Genomic DNA, 19,692 nt, shown 5'->3' on the forward strand with positions numbered 1-19,692 from the left:
AAAACATCAGTTTGTGTGACTGTAATTCTCCTGATAGTACTGCAGAGCCCCCTGCTCTCCACCAAAATCAAACAAGTCCCATCACAAGACGAGTACATTAAGTTACCACAACATCTCAACAGAAGTCTAATTTCTCCACTCACTTTTCGTGACCTGGACCCTCACACAAAAAAGACACAAACATGAAGACTTTTTTTTTTTTTTTTTTTTTAGGAAAATAAGTCTTTTAATATGCAGCTCAAAAGTATTCATCAAGAAACTAGTTTCCAAAAATTGAATAAACAGTTGTACTTGGCTGGGGGATACCAGAATGCACTCGAAGAGACATAATATTACATACAAAAGGCATAGAAAAACACATACAGTACATGTATGAGTTTGAGTTGAGTATGAGTTTTGTACTGGTCATACTACTGGTTTTATCACATCCCATATAGGTGGCTGTGAGGAACGTGTAGGGCAAATGACAGAAGCCTCAACATTACCAGAGTCTCATACAGTTGACAGACAATATACATTTGTCCTAAGAAATGCAGGTAAAATCAATCTATTTCCATTAGGTTTCCTGCTGTAATGAAAGCTACCCGGGAAGCTTTATTTTGTATTAAATAACCTATAGGTCTATTGCCCAATCATCCCCTCAGCTGTCAACTCACTCTTTTAATCAAGTTAATTGATCCAATAAGTTACTACCGACCATTTCTGTCGAACAAGCCATGCTCTCTCTCTCTCTGAGAGGGGTGGGAGATAGACAAATATGTTGCTGTGCCATGGGACTATGTTGAAAGCAGTTGATGTAAAGTGCCGCAGTCCATACTGCCAGGCACTCAGATGTTTAACAGATGGGGTCCCCCTCCCCTGCACACCCCCCCACCCCCTCAAAAAGCCCATTCAACCCAGAGGTGACCTACTGCTCTGTAGAAACAGCTGCCCTCTAGTGGCTCTAGCTGGCTGTACCTGCAAGCCCCCATCAGCCATAACTACCTGCTATCTATTTATAGTGTAGTCCTTAGCAGATCTTAAAATGGCAACAGTAAAACACTCAAGATAAGAATGTATCATGGACGAATTGAACAGGGACTATTTGCCTTAGAGGGAACAAGACTGGCTTTAGGATGGTTTCAGTAAATCACCTGTGGCTTTTTGGGATCAGAGCAGCAACAGTGGAGCCAATATCAATCACTGCTTGGGGAGAGGCTGGCCGAGTGCTTTTGGTGATTTATGTCTGTCTGCTGTTGGCTTGGCCTTGTTGCTCTGACACGTGTTGCCGACTGGGTGGAAAAACCCAGAGAAAGAGTCTTTCTGAGCGAGCACAGTGCTGCACTGTACGTCATACATCTGAGGGAAACCACGCCACAATGTATAGCTTTATTACTTCACATGGGGTTTGCTCAATTAGATCAACTATTTGGTGGGATTGATGCTTAGACAGAGGCAGATCTTTCAAATGGGATTTACTGAATTGAGAACAGAATGTACAGGCTTTTCTGATCTGCCCTGATCTGAACCCCCCCCCCCTTCGTCTATCTTCATAAAGTGAGTAATCAATCAGATTTGTCGCTTGGTTGGAAAGCTACTGGGAAGGGGTTGAAGAATGTGGTACTTTTTTTTAATACTTTCTTTTCACTTTCTTTATAGAACAATATACGAAACAAGACAAACAGGCTCAGACACAGGAAAAGAAAGGAAAGAAAAAACATACATACATCATTAACATTCAATAATATGTGCTATCAGCCACATAAGGTGGGTGCTTATGTGTTTATAAAAGATATCGTGTACCTGGGATCCCGCCTAAGGGGTCCATGGGATACCAACCGGGCGAGCCATCCATCATCCCCAACCCCAGTCACTTATCATTCTTAACCTCGTCAAAGTAGGTCAAAAACGAGTCCCAGATATTTGAGAACCTTTCAAGCGCGTTGGTTCTCAGGGACCTGAGTCTCAAGAATGTGGTACTTAAGTCTCCTTTACCCAAGTTATTCCATAAGCCAGTTACTCTCCGCACACAGCTGTTCAGCAGGTCTCATCACAATGTTGAAAAAGGAATCACACTGTTTATTAAAACACAGCCCAGAGTGTCGCCACACACATTAAATACTGATACCGTAACATACAGGCAAAAGACTGGCTATTTATTTTCTTTGTCATTAATTCAATGTAGCCATGTAGCCAATGCATTATAAAAAATATACTAGGTCATATTTCACATATATACAATTAGAAGGCAATTAAAAACGAATGCACTTTTAAAACCATTTGTTTTCATTTTCCTTATTTTACAAGAATTTTCATATAAAACACTGGTTTGAATGTAAAAATGGACCCCATTTCTCAGTCTGCAATTTTAAATGCGATTCCAAAAAGCAAAAACACATACTGTATAATACAAAAAACAAGTGTTTTACAAAAAGGATTGGTCTCACATAGGCATTTCCCCCCCACCGTTAGAGTAGCATGCATGGCCACAGTATTCCAAAAGCTATAAACAACCAGGCTTCATAGTAACTTAGCATAAAGTCTTGGCACTGACACATATCACACAAACTGTTTGGTATACTATAGTAATGGCTTTAAATTAAGACTTTTCCATTACATTTGATATTGCAGCCTGCCTTCTGCAACTAACACTGAACTTATACCAATAGGAAGACTGTTAAAAACACAAGGCTTGTCAATAGAAAAAGAAGACTATAGCTGGTTTGGGTGTTGCTGGATGCAGGTCGCATTGGCAACTGGCAACTACTACCAATAGAGGACACCCCTTAAAGGTACCACTAGGGGGCAGTCAAATACAAGGCAGATGGAGGACCAGTTCAGCACTGGGATGTTTTTGTATAATGGCTATGAAGAGCAAGAAACAAACTAGAAGGACCGCACAGCGGATATATGCCTCCGCCGACGAGAAGTTGACATCCATGTCTGGCCAGACTTTGACGTTTGAGCCAAATGTGAAGAAATTCCGTGAAGGTGTTACTGAGATATGGCTTTATCGAGCTTGAAAATGGCGTTTGTGAGGTCACAGTGACCTTGACCTCTGACCTGTTATGAACCGGCCTAGGGGAACCGGACCGCAACACAAAAGTGCCCCCACTCTTCCCACTCCGAAGGATGATCAGCCAAACCACGATCAAAAGTTCACAAGTAGCAGGTTTACTGTATTTTCAGAGCAGAGCATGGCCTCAACACAACAAACTAATCCCCAACCTTAAACTTACCTAACAAAAGGAAAGAATGGACCATGAGAAAATATGTTACAAAAAACAAAAGGGCTTCTCCCTCCTACTTTCTGCTACTTGGGTAAATGTTATTTACAGTGTACAAAAGTGTAGATCTGGAAGGTAGCTATTTACAGTTTAGACTGTGCACAGGTTGACCAAGATAACTACACATCTTAGTAAAGTTCTCAAGAACTACTAAAGTAGGCCTACACACTGTTACTACCAGACAGACCACCACAAAGAGTCAGCAGAGCAGCCATCATCGTTGGGAATGAGGAGCGCAAGGGGCAGAAGGATGGCATCAGCTGTCTTAAAACATGTCCACCAGCCAATCAGGCAGCAGCAGCCCCATCACCTGACCAGGCCAATCAGGCTTAACACCACCTGCACCTCATCTCTCATTAACACACTGAAGCACACTGAACACACACACCCACACTGAGGAGGAAAGGATTGCTGTTAACACATGACAACAAACATATGACCCCGGGTCATAACAGACCACCAAATGTAATCAGTTCATCCTTGAGTCCAAGTGGACGTTTGAGCCAAATGCGAAGAAATTCCATCAAGGCGTTCCTGAGATATCGCATTAACCAGCTTGAAAATGGCATTCATTGTTATAGAATGGAATTTACCACTCCTCATCCGCTATATGATAATTATAATAGCTTATATAAACCAAAGGAATTGAAACCAAGAGCCAGAAAGTTGTCTTATAAAAGTATATTTAAAACCATAACGTTCTCCTATAACTGCATTATAGACCTTATTCGATTGACATCACTCACGTACGGGCACGCCCACTGCCGCCATGTTGTTGACATAGCGGAGCCGCTTTAAGTGACAGCCTATGTAAGAGCAGAGTTTATAGGAAGCTATCCGCCGTTAGCGTTACCTGTATCGTTCCAATTGTGTTCGGATGGTGACCTGCGTTACACACGGCTGTAGTAATGACAGCAATAAAGTCCCCGTGGTTTGTTTCTATCTCTACCATCCACAGACGTGAAGGGAGCGAGACGGAGGATACGTCAGCAGCACAGGAGATGTGTGGATAGTTAGGAGAGACAGCCAGGTGAAACTTTCTGACAGCTCCTCACAGCAAAGTCTGTTCACCTCGTTTTTTCTTTTGTTTATTTTTTATTTTCTTTATTTTTTTTAACCTTTATTTTGTAATGGAACAGAAACGACAATAAGGCCGTTACTATAGTTGTCAGCTGCAGGACGGTATGTCAATAATATGGCGCTGTCCGGGGTTAGTGAATAAGGTCTATAGGAGTGACTGAATCTCAATGTACCATCTGATCAATGTACAGAGTCCAAATATTCAGCCATGACTGACAGTTGACATGGATTACTTATACTCAGGGAGGCTGAGGAAAAGAGGGGGGAGAGGAATGGGATAAATGTGTGTGCGTCGTGCAGTCTGACCGAGAGACTGTTATCAATTGTTATGGGACACGATGCACTGCCCAAGGTCTCAGCAAAAGAGAGAAGTCCTCTGCCACGGAGAATCTATATGTGTGATATGTCATGTCATGGTAACTCATAGCATTAATTTATGCGTATGCAATTATTAGCTTATTGATTAGGAAATGCCAATGGAACTTATATTTTCTACAACAGTGAGGTCACAGTGACCTTGACCTTTGTCCACTAAAATCTAATGAGTTCATCCTTGAGTCCAAGTCGACGTTTGAGCCAAATTGGAAGGGATTCCGTCAAGGTGTTCCTGAGATATCACATTACAGAGCTTGAAAATGGCATTCATTGTTATAGAATGGAATTTGACCTTTGACCTTTAACCACCAAAATCTAAGCAGTTCATCCTTGAGTCAAAGTGAACGTTTGAGGCAAATTTGATGAAATTCCGTCAAGGCGTTCCTGAGATACCGTGTTAACAAGCAGGAAATGAGTGGTCGTGAGGTCACAGTGACCTTGAACTTTGACCGTTGACCACCAAAATCTAATCAGGCCATCCTTGAGTCCAAGTGGACGTTTGAGGCAAATTTGAAGATATTCCATCAAGGCATTCCTCAGATATCGCGTTAACGAGTTTGAAAATGGCGTTCGAGAGGTCACAGTGACCTTGACCTTTGAGCTTTGATCACCAAAATCTAATCACTTCATCCTTGAGTCCAAGTCGACGTTTCAGGCCAATTTGATGAAATTCTGTGAAGGCGTTCCTCAGATATCACGTTAACAAACATCATACGGACGGACGGACAACCCGAATCCATAATGCCTCTGGCGTGGCTATCGCCGGCAGAAGCATAAAAACTGAGAAGTGGTTCAGGTTTAAAAAGTTTGAAGGTATAAAGACTGGATTGCTTAATATGCATATTATTAATTCAAGGAGAGAATGAATGGTTCCTCCAGGAAATCTCAATAACTGAAAGATGTAGACTGGATAAGAAACTACCGGCTGTACTCACCAGTTACATTACATTACATTAGATTATGCCCTAGACAAAACAAATCGTCAGCTGCAACATCACAAATGTTCTTTACACGCCTTAGTACACAGACACACATCTTCTCCAGCTTGTAGGATTCTTTAAGGCACCATGGTGTTTAAATATCTAAGAGAGATTGCAGCAGCTCTAATATTGACATAATTTTAATATGCATCAGTTTGTAAAGGAGGGTTAAATCCATACAGAGGGCTTGGCCGCTCCTGATTTTCTGCTGTTGCTGTCTCCTCCACTGCTGCCTCCTTTGCCGTGCTTCAATTTCTGTTTGCATTCCTTTTGTGGCTGAGGCGGTGGCTGAGGATGGGTCTGGATGATGTTACTTTGGGGCTTGTCGTCCTGGTTGTCCCCGAGCTGCTCCTCTACCCGGTGCTGCTGACTGTAGGCCTGGATGGCCGCCTCCAGTTGCTCGTGAGCTTGTTGGATCATGTCTTTGTTCAGGGCCACACGGGCCTCCCCTCCAGTGGGGAAATTATCCTCAGTGTTACCAAACTGCTGCTGCTCCTCCTGGGCAATGTTTGCCCGGTTCTGCTTGCATGTCGTCTTGGCGTTGCTAAGGTGATCACAATTTATGACATCACTGATGACATCATCACTTGGACTTTGGGTGTGAGTGAATTTATGACATAATTGATGATGTCATCAGTGGGACAGCCAGACAGAGACACACAGAGCCCCAGCTCCCATTTATATACTGACTAGGAATCTTGCACGCTACGCGCACTCGATTCCTAGGCTCGGCCGCTTCCTGCAGCTCGCCAAGCTGGCCCTGCAGCTCGCATTCGCAGCTCAGCCACCGCGCTGCCTTGCCTGCAACTCAGCTGCTGTGTGGCCAATGAGATCACTGATGATGTCAGATTTATGACATCACTGATGATGTCATCAGTGGGATTTATGACATCACTGATGGTGTCACAGTGGGATTTATGACATCATGGATGATGTCACAGTGGGATTTATGACATCACTGATGGTGTCACAGTGGGATTTATGACATCATGGATGATGTCACAGTGGGATTTATGACATCACTGATGATGTCACAGTGGGACAATCACAGACAGAGCCCGAGCTAAATAATAATAACATGATATTAACTCAAAAAACCCAAGGTCGATTTACAGGAGAGGGGCAAGGGGGGGAGTCGTGGACCAAGGGAAACTGATTAAGAAGAGAGGGGCAAAAACAAACAAAACAAAACAAGGGATGGCTAAACTAACTAAACTAAAACTAACTAGGGAAAGGCCATGGTGAAGACTGAAGAGGTGGTCTCTTGAGGGTTGTTTTGAAAGTGTCCAGGGTCGGGGCATTACGGATTTCAGTAGGGGGAGAGTTCCAGAGAGGGTGGGGGCTGCCACGCCAAAGTTCTCTCTTTCCTCCACTTGCCCGGTGCTCAGAGGGCATACAGTTTGGTTTAAATAATAAATAATAGAATTCAGGCTTATCATAATTATCACGGAGGAGGGCTGGAGAGCGCGGCTTCTCTCGCCAGCTCAGAGAGCAGTCAACAGGTTACAGGTAGCCTCTGTGCCGGAGGCTGCTTCATACAGTGTTTGGAGAAAAGAGGCTGTCCTGATAAATCCTTATGTGCAGCAGCCATGGCCGTAACTAGCTATGAGGACGGGGAGGTCCGGACCTCCCCTAATATTTCAGAGAAAAAAAAAGAAGAAAAAAGAAGAAAAAAAATATATATATATATATATATATATATATATATATATAAAACAATCTGCATGGAAAAGCATGAAAAACACGGGATCGCTTTTATTTTTAAACGAAAGCTAGGTCAGGCAGGAAGTCATCTGACGCCGCGTCCGCGGTAACTTGATTCCGAGAGAGCAGCAGCATGGTGGTGAGTGATGACTGTCTGTCTGCCTGGCGAGATAATTGAAGGTGAGCGAGCTGCGAGACAGTGAGCGAGTGAACGACAGTGACACTGACAGATTTTTTAGCAACAACCAAGAAAGTAAGTGTCTAGTCTGTCTCTTAAGTAATGTTACCTGTGTGACACGTTGGGATGCTACTGGCTAATCATGCATGATGCCAATTGCCAAGCTCCCGAAGTCAGGTATGCAGGTGGCTATATGCATGGTTTCAGTTTCATGACCCAATAAATAACAAAAAGAGGTGGTGTAAAGTTAAAAACAACATAATATATTTTATTTTATTTTTCAATCGTTCCTATCAGGAATAAATAAATGTCCCTCTGTATGTTTTTTTTTATTATCGATGATGACTTTGTGTGTTGTGTACGGCTTGGGTTGTGTAGCTACCTGTGTTTGTAGGTGTCATTTTGATATGAATTTGGCTAAAACAGTTTGTGTTTGTTAGTTACAATTATGTTGACAGGAGAGCTGAGCAGGTGGTGACATGAAAGAGAATATACTGAATAATGACATCCCAACAGTATAATCCTAATGTTGATTTAAAATGATATATTACTCTAAATATGGCTAAAAAAGGGGGGAAAAAACCCTCAAATCTTTTTTGAATCCGCCTCCCCTTGCTGGACCTCCCCTATTTCGGAACCCTGGTTATGGCCCTGGCAGCAGCACAGCAAAACTAAATAGCCCACTGTAGTAGTTATAAACAGGACAGAGGAAATATTTTTTAGACAGATGGATCGATGCATGATTCAGGGAGCTGCAGTGCTACAGATGTCTGTGTCTCTGCCTCCTACCCCGTGTCTTGCGCTTCTCATTGGCTGCAGACAGTTCACACTTATAACAAGCGTGCGCCGATTTGCGAGCCAAGAGCCAACGTGATTTGCCTATCAGGGGGAGTTTGTCGCCGAGCTCCAAACACAGATCGCCAAGGGCTCGGAGCGCCTAGTGTGAACTCAACTCGCTTTAACTGTTCCACTTCGTGCGATGTGTAGAGCCAACACCAGGCGAGGGGAGGTCAAGGCAGGCAGGCAGGCTGCAGCGGGACCGGTCGGTCAGGGGAGCATGAGGAACCTGAAGCTGCTCTTCTCCCTGCTCAGACTTGTCATCCTGGGCAGCGCGCTGACCGCTCTCTCCTGGTACGTCTTCAACGAAACAAGGTAACCGCTAAGTCAAACTAACTTGGTGACTTCATTGAGTTAAATGGGGATATGATGGTGCTGTACGGGCCGGCTGTGTGGTACCTAGCCTACATGTAATAATAATAATAATAATAATAATAATAATAATAATAATAATAATAATAATAATAATAATACTTTTTTTTTTTGTGATCAATTTTTTATTGACATCAGTAGTTCAGCATAGTTACACGACATTATGACAGACATTAGTCAGGATGCATGAGCCCTCATCCCACCTGCTCACTCATATCACCCCCCCAATACCCATCAGAATATATGCAGAGTGACATCAATTTTGTATATATCACAAAACAAAAAGAAATACAAAATGAAATAAAATATAGGAGAGCACCCTCTCCACCCCAAACCCCGGTCTCTTGTTTAAATTAACTGTCTCACACTTTGCTATTGGAGCACTGGTTCCTGAGGCACTGAGGTCATTAAGTCAGAGATCTGAGATGCTACACCTCTCCAAAGTTCAAGAGTTGAGGACTTCGCTCTATTAACCCTCGCAGTGGAGAGTTCAAGCATTACTATATCACGAAAGCGCATTAAAAAGTTGAGGACCACTCACATGGAGTTGTGAGACACAATACAATTCAAAACAATAAAAGATAAAAACATACATGCAAGTACTATTACACAGAAAATACAGTTGGCAATACAATATGTAAAAGGAGGGGGCAGTTTATTGGGCGGTGCTCATGAAGGCTACTCTTCTTTTTAGGATGAGGTGGCAGGCCTTGGCACATTCATTTATACCGTGTTCACCAGCTAAAGTTTTACGCAATTTATTTATGTCATCAAGGTCATTAAAATTCTCATAGTGTTTCGATAGAAAAATAAAAAGATCAGCGTGAATGTCGTTGTACAGTTCACAGTGTAATAGAACGTGGGCTTCAGATTCAATAGAACCACTGTTGCACAGTGTGCAGAAACGACTCTCAACTGGGGTGTTGGTGTATCTGCCGGTTTCTGCTCTGAGACAAGCATGTCTCAGAGGGCTTCACAGAGAATATGTCTAGCTAATTCTAGCTGACACAACAGTAGCAAATTACAGAATAAAGATAACACTTTGAACAATTGATAGAGAAATATAGAAAATATAGAAATATAGGATAGAGCAGAGGAGATAGCAGGAGAAGGGAGGAGAGCAGGGGGAATGTGAGAGAGTGATGGGGTGGGGAGGGAATGGGAAATGTTGGAGAGTATAGGAGTTGGGGAGGGAGCAAGAGGAGATAGCAGGAGAGGGGAAGGGGGGGGGGGGGCGGGGGTGTGTGGGGGAGAAGAGAGCAGGGGGAGGGAGGAGGTGGGGAGAGAATGGGAAATGTGGGAGAGGAGAGAGCTTATGGAAGAGTATGGGAGTATAGATAGAGTATGAGAGACTATATGGAGAGAACAGGGAAAGGAGGGCTAGCTGACACAACAGTAACAAATTACAGTAGTAATAATAACACATCGAACAATTATATGATAGAGAAATATAGACACACATTTTGCAAACGGACATATGTCGATTTCTTAGCAACCAAACTATGCTTAATTTAATTGGCTGCAAGCCTTTAGTAGTGAGTCCCTTTGCCAAATAAACACATGTTCACATATAGAGCTTATGGGTGCCTCGCTTTAGGGTAGAATGGGGCCATGCTTTAAATAGTGGCGGAATAGTGGGAGGGGATAGAATGGGTGCCATGCTTTGGAGTAGAATGGGTACTATGCTTTAGAGTAGTGGGGGAAGGGGGGAAGAGGAGAGAGCAGGAGAGGGGAGGAGGGAGGGAGAGCGGGGGGATGTGGGGGAGGAGAGGGCAGGGAGAGGGAGGAGGTGGGGAGAAAATGGGAATGTGGGGGAGGAGAGAACGGAGAAGGAGAGGTGGGAGGGTGCAGGGGAGGGAGAGCAGGGGGAATGTGAGAGAGGACAGAGGAGGAAGTGGCAGGGAATGGGGAAAATTGGGGAGAAGAGGAGAAGGGGAAGGAGCAGAGGAGGGGAGAAAGAGGAGAGAGGGGAGAGCGGTGGGATGTGGGGGAGGGAATAGCATGGAAAAAGAGGAGGTGGGGGGGGGGGATGTGGGAGAGGAGAGAACAGGAAGGGGGAAGTGGGGAAGGAGCAGGGGAAGGGGGAAAGAGAAAGAGAGGGGGGGGAGAAGATCAGACAAACGGACTACTCTAGACATTAACCAGAGCTAACTGGGACATAGGGGATCTAGCTAATCTACAGCCTAGTCTGGCCTGTCCTATTCTGCTCTAGTCTGATTTTAGCCTGAACACTATAACAGGTAGCTAATCTATCGCCTACCTAAGCTATTCTAACCTAGGGATGTCACGATACCAAAATTATGAGTTCGATACCGATACCTGCCTAAGTATCTCGATACCGATACTGAAACAATACCACGGCAAAAACTTAAAACATCAGGAAAAATTGTGGAATGTAATAATAATCATAACATATTACATTTTTCAGTTTGATATCATTGTCATTTTTAAATCTAATTGACAGAGAGAAGCTGATGCACACCTTCAATCTCTTAAAGGCAGGTGCGTCGGAGATGCAGTACGTATGAGAGATAAAGAGGAGTCCCGCACACTGTCAATTACTTGCAAAAAAAACTTTTAATTAACACAACGTTTCGGTCTATCGACCTTCATCAGGTTCATCTTGATGAAGGTCGTTAGACCGAAACGTTGTGTTAATTAAAAGTTTTTTTTGCAAGTAATTGACAGTGTGCGGGACTCCTCTTTATCTCTCATAAATCTAATTGACTAAATTTTGAATTGGACTAAATAGAAAAGGAGAAATGTGCTCAGTAGAGTGCAGAACTCTGCCAAGGTGTATTGATTCATTTCATTTTGTGTTCGGTCTACTTTAGTGCACATCAACTGTAGTGTGCTCAGTGCTGTATGTGTATGTGTAGTATGTGGGCTAATAATCCTGGGATTGAGCTTCATCAACATTAAGTGCCAGATTTAGAGTTAATGTCATTGATGTTTATTATTTGCATGCACAATAAATAGCTATTGAAATAGCAGTGGTTTATTGTGTGGTGTAACACATGTAGGTGTGTTTTTGACAATGAATTACTGTAACATTAATGGTTGGATTATTGTAAATATTAGTATGGGGGACATCAGATTGCTGCATGCCATGTAAGGGCTTTAATGACACTCTATGGCCTTGATTTAATTATTTAGTACATACATTATTTGAGTCAGGTCCATGGTGGTATTGGGGCTTTTGCATTGAGTTATCTCTTACGTTACGTTATATCCACCGTCGTGACTGTTCATTCTGTCTGTGCTCGTAACCTACTAGGCAGCGCATACCCATTGCCTTAATTGCCTCGTCAAAACTCTGATGGTGAAACAAGTTCGCTTGTCACACAATAAATCACACTCGTTTGACTTAAGAGGGCATGTATGTATCCTTCACATTCGCTAACCAGTCTTTGAACTGAAACAATCAGGATGCCTGTTGGAGAGAAATAGCCTGTTCGATGTTGAATCCGTTCACCTGCGTCGCGTTGAAGCACTTTTTACAGACTGGCTTTGATGTGTGTGTCCACGGGCTTGCCTTCGCTGTGTGCAACGTAAGGAAAATACTTCCATATTTCGCTTCGTGCATCTGCTTTCTCTACAAGACGGCTTGCAAGACTGCTTGTGGATCAGGGCTGCTGAGAGGAGTGAAATTTGAGCTGTGCTGTGACCAGAGAGAGAGGGGAGGGGTGGGGAGGGGCGAACTCGGCAGGCTGAGAGGCTCAAACACAGACAGTCAGAGAGCAGCTGCGGGGCTGCGGTCTCCTCCACTACATACACCACGGTCGCACATTGACGCAACCATGACATTTCTTTAAGTATCGGTACTAAATTAACGTGGTATAGTACCGTTTTTAATAGAAGGGTATCGCGGTTCTCTTCTAGTACCGGTATACCGTGCAACCCTATTCTAACCTACCGGCAGCCCTCGACCAGTGATGGAGAGCACCGATGCCCCCCGCCCCGGCCCCCGCCCCCACACACATAAGGCGTGGGAGAGAAGGCCAGGCTGGGACACAGCGGTACCCCCTCACCCCCAGTGAACGCAAGAAAACCTTTCCACCATATGGTGGCAATCCACCACATGGATTGCCACATGGATTGCCTCAGTGACTTGGCTGAGGAGGAACCTTGTGAGGCCGATGTACTGTAGGGGTCCAGCTATGGACCCCATCCGGGGACCCCCCTCCGAGACAGGCGAGAGATGCCGGGCTAAACCATTTACAGAGTTTCAGATTATGGAAATAAAATTTACAAAAGAACAGACAATTGAAAATGTAAAAAGGAGTCCAACAAAAGGAATACGAAAATGTAGTTCTTAAATGATCCTAAGATCAGGGAAGAGAGTTGAAAATGTAAAAAGTAGAGTCCAAAAAGAAATAGAAAATATAGTCTTTAAGTGTTCATAGGTTCAGAGAATACTAGCTAATTAGCTAGGTGAAAAAAAGGGGTAAAAAGATTGGGAGTTCCACGAGGATGATCTGAGGAATCCATGAGTCCGCATTGGTGACATCGATTAAGAGGAGAGGAGGGGAGGATAGGGGTCGGAGGTGATGATGAGGCCAGGGGGGGAGGACGTCCCCCCCTTCCCCTGGGCAGGCAGGTGAAGGAGTAGTGGGTAGGTGGGCCGGAGTGACGACAGGTGACCAGGATGATGAGGATATGGGTTGATGGTGATGATGAGCCCGGGGTGTCAGGGTGTCAGACAGGCGAAGGAGTAGTGGGTAGATGGCCTAGGCCCTAGAGTGACGACAGGTGGCTGGGACGATGACGACCGGACCTAGGGCTGCAGCGGCGGGGGTGTACTTCAGGCCAATGAAGGACACCTGAGGGGGAGAGAGAGAAGAGGGCGGAGGAATCTGTGCAGAGGTGGAACTAAGTTTGGCAGCTAATAATTTAAGTCTAGGTCCTAGAATTAGCCTAGCCATCACAGGTCGGTTCCATATGACATTCTTAATAACTACACCACCAGTACCATACGGCCATACCCAATGACTAAGGCTGTGACTAGCCCCACTGGCACCGTTAATGTATGCTCAGTGCCATCGGTTCCGTATGGTATTCTTAAAAATACCACCAATACCATATGGACCCTCCTCGATGACTATAGACAACAATAAAATTAGGTCAAGTCTAAATTTATATTGATATAGCTGGCTTGAGGCAACCATCAAGCACAACCATATGATTGGGAAAATAAATGGGTTTTGAGTCTAGTTTTGAAAATTTCAATGGAGCCAGCTTCCCTAACTGACAGAGGAAGCTGGTTCCAGAGATGTGGAGCACGGTAAGCAAATGCTCTGCTACCTGCTGATTTTTTCTTAATTTTAGGGACGGTAAGATAATTACCGTCCTGTGAGTGGAGAGTACGCGTGGGAACATAAGGAATGATTAGCTCAGATAAGTACGGGGGTGCGAGCCCGTGCAAAGATGTATAGGTTAACAGAAGCACCGTAAAGTCTGATCTGGCCTGAATTGGGAGCCAATTGGGAGCCAATCTTTGAGATTAAGACCGGAGTTATATGATCAAACTTCTTAGTTCTAGTTAGAATTCTAGCAGCAGCGTTTTGCACGAGTTGTAATTTATTTGTGCTACAAAGTGGAAGGCCAGAGAATAAGATATTACAGTAGTCGAGTCTAGATGAAACAAAGGCGTGTATTAAGGTTTCGGCATCCGTTGCATTTAGCAAGGGACGGATCTTTGAAATATTGCGAAGATGAAAGAAAGCTATTTTAGTGATATCCTTAATGTGAGCATCGAATGAAAGAGTAGGATCAAAGGTAACACCTAGGTTTTTCACCTTTGAGTTTGGAGTAATTACGCAGTTCTCAATGTTCAGACTAAGATCGGGGTCACCCCTATGTTCCCACAGCCCTCAGTGAGAAATGGAAGTTGAGTTTTTGGGCCAACAACTAGTAATTCAGTTTTGTTGGCGTTTAGTCACAAGAAATTATTAGACATCCAATTTGTAACAGCGATTAAGCAGGATTCAAGATTAGCGAGTTTAGAGCGATTGTCTCTTTGAGCTTTGATTAGCCTTGATTATTAGTTGTGAGCTCTTTTCTTAGTGACCTGCCCACCTCTGCTATAGATGGCAGGTTAGAGGTATGCGGATATGCAGGAGGGAGCGGAAGCCACTCTGATTGACATGGTCGGAGCCAATGACGAGTTTGTAATAAGCCGGGAGCGGACATCCGGCTGCCACCGAAACAGTCGCTCCAATGGGAGAGCAGAGTAGAGCAGGGGAGGGTTTATCCCAGTTATGGAAACCTGCGGCGCCAGACTCCTCGGACGGACACCACTCACAACACCTTCGTCCTGTAGTCTGTATACTACAGACTTGAATAGGGCAGCATTTCGATGCTTTCTCCTATCTAAGCTGCCAAGCATTTAATTCTTTCATCACCAAAAGACAAAACTCGATTTCCTCATCGCTCCAGAAGTGAGACTTGGCTGAAGCCGCGCCTGCGCAGTCTGCTGCGGTCAGAAAGCAGGATAAGGTGTATACTGTACATGCAGCATATCCCGGGTTCTTTCGGAGTACTCCACCTAGCATAACCGGCTTTCTCAAAACCGGGATAAGGACTTATCCAGGTTTCTGAAACCGGGATATGATGTTTACATGCGCAAACACAAAAACGGGATACTCCAAAACCCCGACAGTAACCGGGATACTCAAGTCCATGTAAATGCGGTCACTGACACTTGCTCTGTCACATTCCAGAAGCAGTGCACCTTGTGGTGTAACATAGCTCAGTTCTTTCGTATGGCAGTGTAATCATTAAGCAATACATTTTCACTCACAGCAGTGGGAGTACCACCTGAAGATTGCTGCCAAGTTTCTGTGTTGTCTTTGTTTAATCTGCCAAGGACCTGCCATGGCCAAGGTGCCAACTAAAGATCGCTGCATCTTTGTCACTTTTTATTTGGGCTTCTGTAACAGGCCCCGTCCTTGCGGGGCCTGTATTCAGAAGATAGCCTGTAAGACAGGTTAAAATGTGTAGGAATGATGAGCAGAGGAGAATTGCTGCCATTCGTCTGGTCGGTCTTGCCCCAGAATTTATTCAATACATAGTCAATTGCATTGTTCTTTTTTCTCATTCACTTCTTTTCAAAATGATCTTTGGTTCACATCACCAGAATGAACAGAATCTATAAAGAATAATATATGACACATGTTACGACCCGGCCTAGCGGAACCGGATCACAACACAAAGGTGCCCCCACTCTTCCCACTCCCAAGGATGATCAGCCAAACCACGGTCAAAAGTTCACAAGTAGCAGGTTTATTTTCAGAGCAGATCATGGCCCCAATACAACAAACAAAACAAACTAATGCCCAACCTTAAACTTACCTAACAAAAGAAAAGGGTTGATTAAACAAAAGACACAGCTCTTACCTAAGCTCCTACCAAAGAAACATGAGAAAATATGTTACATTGATTGATTGATTGATTGATTGATTGATTTTTATTAAATGTGTCATGCACTTGACAGTGCCCAGCCCTCATGGGCTTACAAGACACACAAATTATACATTATACAGTACAACATACGCCAACGCCGCTGTTACAAATAAAACAAAGGGCTTCTCCCTCCTACTTTCTGCTACTTGGGTAAAAGTTATTTACACTGTACAAAAGTGTAGATCTGGAACATAGCTATTTACAGTTTAAACTGCACAAGTCTACCAAGATAACTACACATCTTAATAAAGTTCCACAGAACTACTAAAGTAGGCCTATACAGTTACTACCAGACACAACACAGCAAAGAGTCAGCAGAGCAGCTATCATCGTTGGGAATGAGGAGAGCAAGGGGCGGAAGGATGGCATCAGGTGGCTTAAATGATCTCCACCAGCTAATCAGCCATCAACAGCCCCATCACCTGACCAGGCCAATCAGGGTGAACACCCCCTGCACATCATTCCTCAATCACACTGCAACACACACACACACACACAGAGGAGGAAAGGATTGCTGTTAACAGATGACAAAACAATACAGTACATATGACCCAGGGTCATAACACACATTTGCCAATAAATGAAAATAAATCTACATCACTGCTATGATGACATATTAAGGAATATCAACCTTACATATATACATCCTGTTTTAACAGTTTCACTGTATTCACATTCAACACACTGTTGTGTACTGTAAGCAAGGTAACACTATAGCATCAGTGATCCTCACTATTTCTTCGATGAGAGCCACACTGGCAGGACAAAGTCAATAGGAGAGCCACTTTTACCGCAAAACACCAAAAGCCACCCCAACCAAGCACATCTGCCTACCATTTTTTGTGTTTTCCACACACACACACACACACACACACACACACACACACACACACACACACACACACACACATTCAGGGCAGGTAGTTTTATAACTTGTAGATGACCTGCTGCACAGGCTAAATGATGCACATAAATATAGCCTACATTATGTAAAGTCATTGCATGAATGTGTTTTATTGTAAAAGTACATTATGAAGTAAGCCAAGTCTTATTGGAGCGGACATCACAGTAGAACCATGTTACGGCTATCACTCATCTATATCACGTTAACTTTGCGAGGGATTACATATATGTTTCACATAGACACGCCACAGACAGTGGCGTATTCACTGCCCATAGTGCAAATGGCATGAACATACTTCAAACATAATTAAACATAATAACATTCTGTTAGGTGCAAATAGCGTATACCTAATTAAACATACTATTGAACATTAGTCATACATAATGGTAGCATCTACAGTGCGGTACAGTACGGCTACTCACTATTTGTATATGTTAAGGAGTCTCGTGGCCTGTGAGAAGAAACTGTCCCTCAAGCGATTTGTGCGTGCTCTTGGGACCCTGTATCTCCTCCCTGAGGGTAGCAGGGAGAACAGACATTCAACACACACACACACACACACACACACACACACACTAAAAAACACAAACTGCCCGAGTGACATCACTTCCAGGTGACGTCTTAGGACTTGCTAAAAAGTGTTTAAAAAAGTGTTAAAAAGTGCAGTCACCTATAGGTCAGCAGTTGACCTGGGTGAATCGATCTCGTGTAAAAAAGCGTGTGGTGTGAATTGATGTCACTCAACTGGAATTGATGTCAGGCAATTGCTCGACTGTGATGTCATCAGGTAGTTGTGCTGTAGTCACCTAATATGTAGTCACCTTAGGTGTTGTGCTGTAGTCACCTAAGATGTACTCACCTAAGTTGACTACGTCTTAGCTGACTACAGAACTACCTGATGACATTGTACCTGAAAGGTGTTGTGCTGTAGTCACCTAAGATGTACTAACCTTAGGTGATTACATCTTATGTGACTACAGAACTACCTGATGACATCACAGTCGGGTAATTGCATGACATCATTTCCAGTTGAGTGACATCACTTCATACACTTTTTACACAAGATAGATTTGCCTGCTGACCTATAGGTGACCACACTTTTTTAGCACCACATGGATTTGCCCAGGTCAACTACTGACCTCCAGGTGCATACGAGCAAAATCATGCATAGAAGGGGCTGACTGCTTAAAAAGTAAGAATGAAAAAAATATTTGCCACCGAAACAGTCGCTCCAATGGGAGAGCAGAGTAGAGCAGGGAAGGGTTTATCCCAGTTATGGAAACCTGCGGCGCCAGACTCCTTGGACGGAAGGGAGAGGAGGCTGGTCAGCGATATGCAGGTATGCCTACAGATCCTGACGTCATCAAGGTGTTATGTCTTACTTACTGGATTGTGAAGAATGACATTGCTGTCAAGCAGGGGATTTCCATGATGAGACAACCAGACAGGAGCCCTCCATCGCACGACACACCTTGCCATAACACCTTGATAATGCTGTGCAGTGCAATCATACATTCTGATCTAATAGATGCACCCGGCAAGGGGGAGGCCAGGCTTCACTGTGCAATATGCCTTAACCCCGACATATTTACACACTACATCTTCTAAATGCAACTGGGATACATCATCAGTGATGTAACCTGGGGTCGTTGGGTGTTTCAGGTCTCACAACATCATACACCCTCGCCCAGGTGACCCAGCCGAGGCTAATTACGCCTCGACTTGTATCCCAGCAGCAGCCACTCACGGATCTGTCCACTTAATTAATCTTCCTCTGCAATGTTGCTAGCGGACGGGTCCAAGAAACCCCAATCCGCTGCTGTGGAACTACTCCGCAGGGATCAGAACACCTGTGCATGGAGAGTCTAGGCACTGTGGTTCTCCCGGCCGGGCTTCTCCTTCGTCTCACCAGGTCTGCATCCTCCCGGCGGCAGGGGGGATGCCTATGAAAGACACAGGCCTGCGCGTTGCACGTCATAGTTCTGCGACGAGCAATTCACACTTCCGGGGGATGAATGGTTGAGAGGATTTCCCTGATCCACTAGAAAAAACATAACATAGATAACATCTTTTTGCAGACATAATTCTTGCATACCAACAGAGGATCCTCTGACCTGCCACCAGGGCAGAACTGGGCACAATTTATTGTTTGCTGTTTTCAATACTTTAAGACACATAATCAGTGAGTCAGTCAGATGGAGGATGATGGCAGACATGCTTCAGTCAGCTTTACAGAATTTGATTCACCCTCCTGTTGACTCTTTTAATGAATTAATCTCTTGAGATGAATGCAGGTAAAAGCCATTATCCCGTATTCATTTCCCTTATTAAATCTATCCACCGTTTTTTCACTTTGAATACTTTTGCCTTTTGAGCTGCTCTGGTCCACACTCTCTGTGATTTCCTTATTAAATCTATACCACTCATAATGGAGGAGATGTAGCCTAGATAAAGAGAAGCAGGTAAGATTTGAGATGTGTACTGTGTGAAAGGGACTGGAACTCAACATCACAGATGTCTCTTGCCACTGTG

General features: G+C 44.0%; 1 protein-coding gene across 1 annotated transcript in view; it reads left to right on the forward strand.

Annotated features, from left to right (window-relative positions):
- Nucleotides 1-8,562: 8,562 nt before the first annotated feature.
- The window catches only part of LOC310788412 (alpha-2,8-sialyltransferase 8F-like), a gene marked incomplete at both ends in the record, with an annotated part of 28,711 nt that continues 17,581 nt past the window's right edge, over nt 8,563-19,692 (forward strand). The window contains one exon of the mRNA XM_083649970.1: nt 8,563-8,735. Coding sequence (XP_083506096.1) covers nt 8,563-8,735 — 173 coding nt within the window. The remainder of the gene's footprint in view (nt 8,736-19,692) is intronic.

This window comes from Poromitra crassiceps (genome assembly GCF_964638095.1).
Source record: "Poromitra crassiceps genome assembly, chromosome: 13".
Taxonomy (NCBI): Eukaryota; Metazoa; Chordata; class Actinopteri; order Beryciformes; family Melamphaidae; genus Poromitra; species Poromitra crassiceps.